Here is a 3,782-nt window from a genome sequence, read left to right as displayed (position 1 = left end):
TCCGAAAGTAATCTTCCGGATGCACACCTAAAAATTTTCGTAGCAAACTCCACTTACTAATAATTAACATTTCTTGCATATTTACCTGCAGAGAATCCACAGGTAATAATATCTGAAAATTAACTCCCAGACAACCCCCTTTCCTCATGGAAAAGGGTGCACCCAAAAGTTCACTTCCTAACATTAAAATTTCTTGCAGAGAAATCTGCAGATACAACCAAGAAAATAGCTGATTTTCTTAAACCTGCAAGAATACCTGAAGTTTTTGTTAATATTCAACACTTCTTGCAGATTTTTCTGCAAGAAATAGTTTCTAGAAGTTAACTTCCAGACAAACCAGTGTAGTCATTTTAGGAGTGAAACCATATGGATACACATTTCTGACTTTCTTATTCTTGGTTTTTGTTATAAAAATAATAATACTGTAGCCAACTGTATATGTTTTTCTTTAACTTATTTCTGACTTATTCTTTAACTAACACAAGATTTGTTACGTTCTAACCATTATTTGTAACCCCTTATAAAAGATATATAGTAATGGATACTAATTAATAATTTCTGTAAAAAAAATCATTCCGAGTCAATAATAAAATTGCTATTACAACTTTGAAAGCATACAAAATTCAAAAGAATTAGCTTTCTACTGATAATTATATGCTACAAAGAAACTTTGAACCTGCTATCAAACTAATGCCAACAGACAGATTTCCATATTGCATGACAATCACAATAGTTGCTGCAGCCAATGACAGCTGCCATAAACTCCGCTATGCCATAGCGCACACAAATTTTACTATACCATAACCCCATGGAACAGTTCATCACCGCAGTTTGACAAAACTGTTAAAAGTTAATTTCCCGTCTCTCAGCAAAAAAACTTCCCATAACTGTTTGGTCATGCAGAAGGGCAAGCCATACTCCAGTATCAGCACCTTCCTCAACAGTATTGTTCCCTGCAAAACCTGTGAGAGCTGTCTTTACCCAACCCGGACAATAGCAGTTAATATAAATCTTTTGACCTTCTGGTCGCTCCGAAAGCTTCCTAGCCATAAGCCTTGTATAAGCATTAACAGCAAGTTTCGACACTGAGTAATCAGTATATATTTGAGGCCATCCACCTGATGTCCAACTTCCATCTTCTACTTGTTGTAAAAATGAAGATAAAGTTCTGTCAATCAGTTCCTCTGAAAGAAACTCAACATCACTCAGTTGTTCTCTCAATTCTACTTTACTGATTCTCTATTAATCAAGGAACACATTATCAGTTTTACATTTTGCAGAAGTTATATGGCACAAAACAGGATGCAATCAAAGCTACAAATGAAAATATTTTACCAAAATGTGTATGTTCGTTTGATCTTTTTAGGAAATACATCACTAGAGAATGCTAGAAGGAGTTGTAGCATTTCAAAGGACTTTTTATTTACTTTACATTAGAATGCAGATTTGAACATTGGAATTTTGCTAGAATATATGCAATTTAATGTCAAACAGACTACAGCTTATGTAAGCTTCTACTTCACCATAACAAGTAATTTATGTCAAAAAGCAAATTTTGGTGATAACATCAAAACAGTATTTTTTTCCAAATTTTTAATTTTAGATCATGACTGTTTATGTGCGAAGACATTGTCTAGTTTAGCCCCAAAAAAGAAGGAAGTGGGAAAATAAAAGAATATTGGGAGCAGTCAATCCCAGATAGTGGCGTGGAGCGGCCGACACCAAAAATGGAATAGCGGGATAACATATAGTGGGATGGCCGCTATTTGATATTTTTTGGACAAAATACATGACTGATAATTATAAACATATGAAGTACAGAGGGAAGAACAAAGTGCAGAGATATACGAGGGAGGAACTTATGATTTTTCTTTGGAACAGCTGAAGTGTAGAAATGTCAGTGAAGGAAGGTTATGGTTGAGTCTCAACTCAAATTTTTAATTGAAAAACCCAAAATTACCCGTATCATTTTAAATTTAAGGGGTAGTTCTTTTTTTTCAGAGGGGAAAAGGATAGTGGGACAAAAACCGCTCCAGGCCAGGAACCACTCCGCCCCTGCTACTCGCTATTTAGCCTATAGAGGCCGCTATAGAGTTCTGCACCGCTAAGGTTCTTCCCATAGTGGCTGGCCTCCGCTCCGCTCAGCTATAGCGGGATAGCGTCTCTATTGATTACACTGATTGAGAGTACTCAAGGGAAAGAACCAAAGATCATTTTTACAAAAAAAAAAAACACTGTTTACTCATTATATGCAACAATTTTATCTAAAAAAAAGTAAAAAAAATACTTACATTTCGTCTTCCATTTAGTCGACCTAGACGTGAGCTTGTATTTACTATTCGAGCACCAACAACAGATGGTTTCATCAATGGAATAAGAGCTTCCGTCAAATTTTTAATGCCATAATAATTTGTTTTGATAACCTTGTAAGCATTTTCAACAGAGTTATCAGACCCAAGATTGAAATTAACACCAGCATTGTTTACCTGCCATAGATGACGGAGGTTAGAACCATAAAATAAAGAAATGTGTTAAACTACAATCTACAATTTACATACTTCCTAGTAACATTAGATCGATTATTTTCTGCGTACAATCAAAATGGATAAAACATTTGGATAGATTCCAACAGCACATGCTATTTCTATTAAAATCTGACTTCATGTAAGAAATCGCATTTTAGAAACATACCAGAATATCTAAACCACCATAATTTTCCTGCAACCACTCGACGAATTGGTTGATGGATGAATCGTCAACTATGTCAAGTTGATGAAAAACCACATCAAAACCACCTTCTTGCAAAACCCTAATTGATTCAGCACCAGCACTAGCATCTCTTGATGTTAGTATAACAGTTAATCCATGAGAAGCAAGTTGTCTACAAATCTCAAACCCAATTCCTCTGTTTCCGCCGGTAACCACGGCTATAGTTTCCTTTGACCACCACCTATATATACTCAGAGTAACCAAAAATTTACAATCAACATGCCCCACTAGTTGAGAAAAATGTAATTTCATCCTTATTCCAAAAAATTATTAGAAATAGCTTATATAAAAAGCACTTATACTATATATGTATGATTATCCAAGCAAAGCTGTGGATAAGTGGCAATAACAAGGTAACCCTTAACTATGAGAAGAGCAATGCAAGATAAAAAGTGAAATGCAAAATGAAATATAAAAGAAGGGAGAAAATTGGAGTGATAGTACCTTTGTTGATCGGAATAAGGAATGGATCTTAAAAGCTGTATCTCTTGTAATCTCTTTTCTCTTCGTTCTTTTGCTTTCTCACTCTTTTCCTTCTTACCCATCAAGATTCGCCGAATTTGGCCACTATTCGGCTTTTGCAACGTCACTTGAGAATCAGTGTTGCCGCTGCTGTAACTGCAACCGTGCCTGGAAAACTATTTTCATCATATATATATATATATATATAAAACAACCATTTGAGAATGAGTAAGTTATATGAGAATGTGAGAATCTAATAACAATAATTGAATTTATATTTAATGATTTAGATTAAAAGATATTTTTTAAAATTTGATTAATAATTTCTCTTTCCTCTTAATGACACATGATTTATCAAAGATCACAATTTAATCTCAACTATTCTTTTTTCAATATATTAATCCCTCGGTCTCACAATAGATGTTTTATTTGAGATTTACACACTTTTAATGGTAATAATTGATTAAGTTGATTTCAACGATAAAATGAATCTCATTTACTAAAACAACTTTATTAGTAATAGGTAGTGAAGTAGTTACATAAATTAAAAT

General features: G+C 33.9%; 1 protein-coding gene across 1 annotated transcript; it reads right to left on the bottom strand.

Annotated features, from left to right (window-relative positions):
* Positions 1–479: 479 nt before the first annotated feature.
* Positions 480–3,410, bottom strand: LOC131600317 ((+)-neomenthol dehydrogenase-like). The gene is made up of 4 exons (XM_058872500.1): positions 3,214–3,410; positions 2,692–2,950; positions 2,292–2,486; positions 480–1,239 (listed from the first exon to the last, which is right to left on the bottom strand). The coding sequence occupies exons 1-4, from the start codon at positions 3,312–3,314 to the stop codon at positions 844–846; spliced, it is 951 nt and encodes a 316-aa protein (XP_058728483.1). The 5' UTR covers positions 3,315–3,410; the 3' UTR covers positions 480–843.
* Between the last annotated feature and the right edge of the window lie 372 nt (positions 3,411–3,782).

The sequence above is a fragment of the Vicia villosa genome, linkage group LG4 (genome assembly GCF_029867415.1).
Source record: "Vicia villosa cultivar HV-30 ecotype Madison, WI linkage group LG4, Vvil1.0, whole genome shotgun sequence".
NCBI lineage: Eukaryota > Viridiplantae > Streptophyta > Magnoliopsida > Fabales > Fabaceae > Vicia > Vicia villosa.
Note: the sequence above shows the minus strand (reverse complement) of the source record. Positions and strands in the feature narration are given on the sequence as shown.

Bases quoted from the DNA above. Each gene is read 5' to 3' on its own strand.
- LOC131600317 (XM_058872500.1), bottom strand. From the start codon at position 3,314: ATGGGTAAGAAGGAAAAGAGTGAGAAAGCAAAAGAACGAAGAGAAAAG. The intron at 2,487-2,691 runs GTATGTTTCTAA...CATCTATGGCAG, and splicing joins ATGGTGGTTTAGATATTCTG to GTAAACAATGCTGGTGTTAA. The intron at 1,240-2,291 runs GTAAGTATTTTT...CTTGATTAATAG, and splicing joins GACTAAATGGAAGACGAAAT to AGAATCAGTAAAGTAGAATT.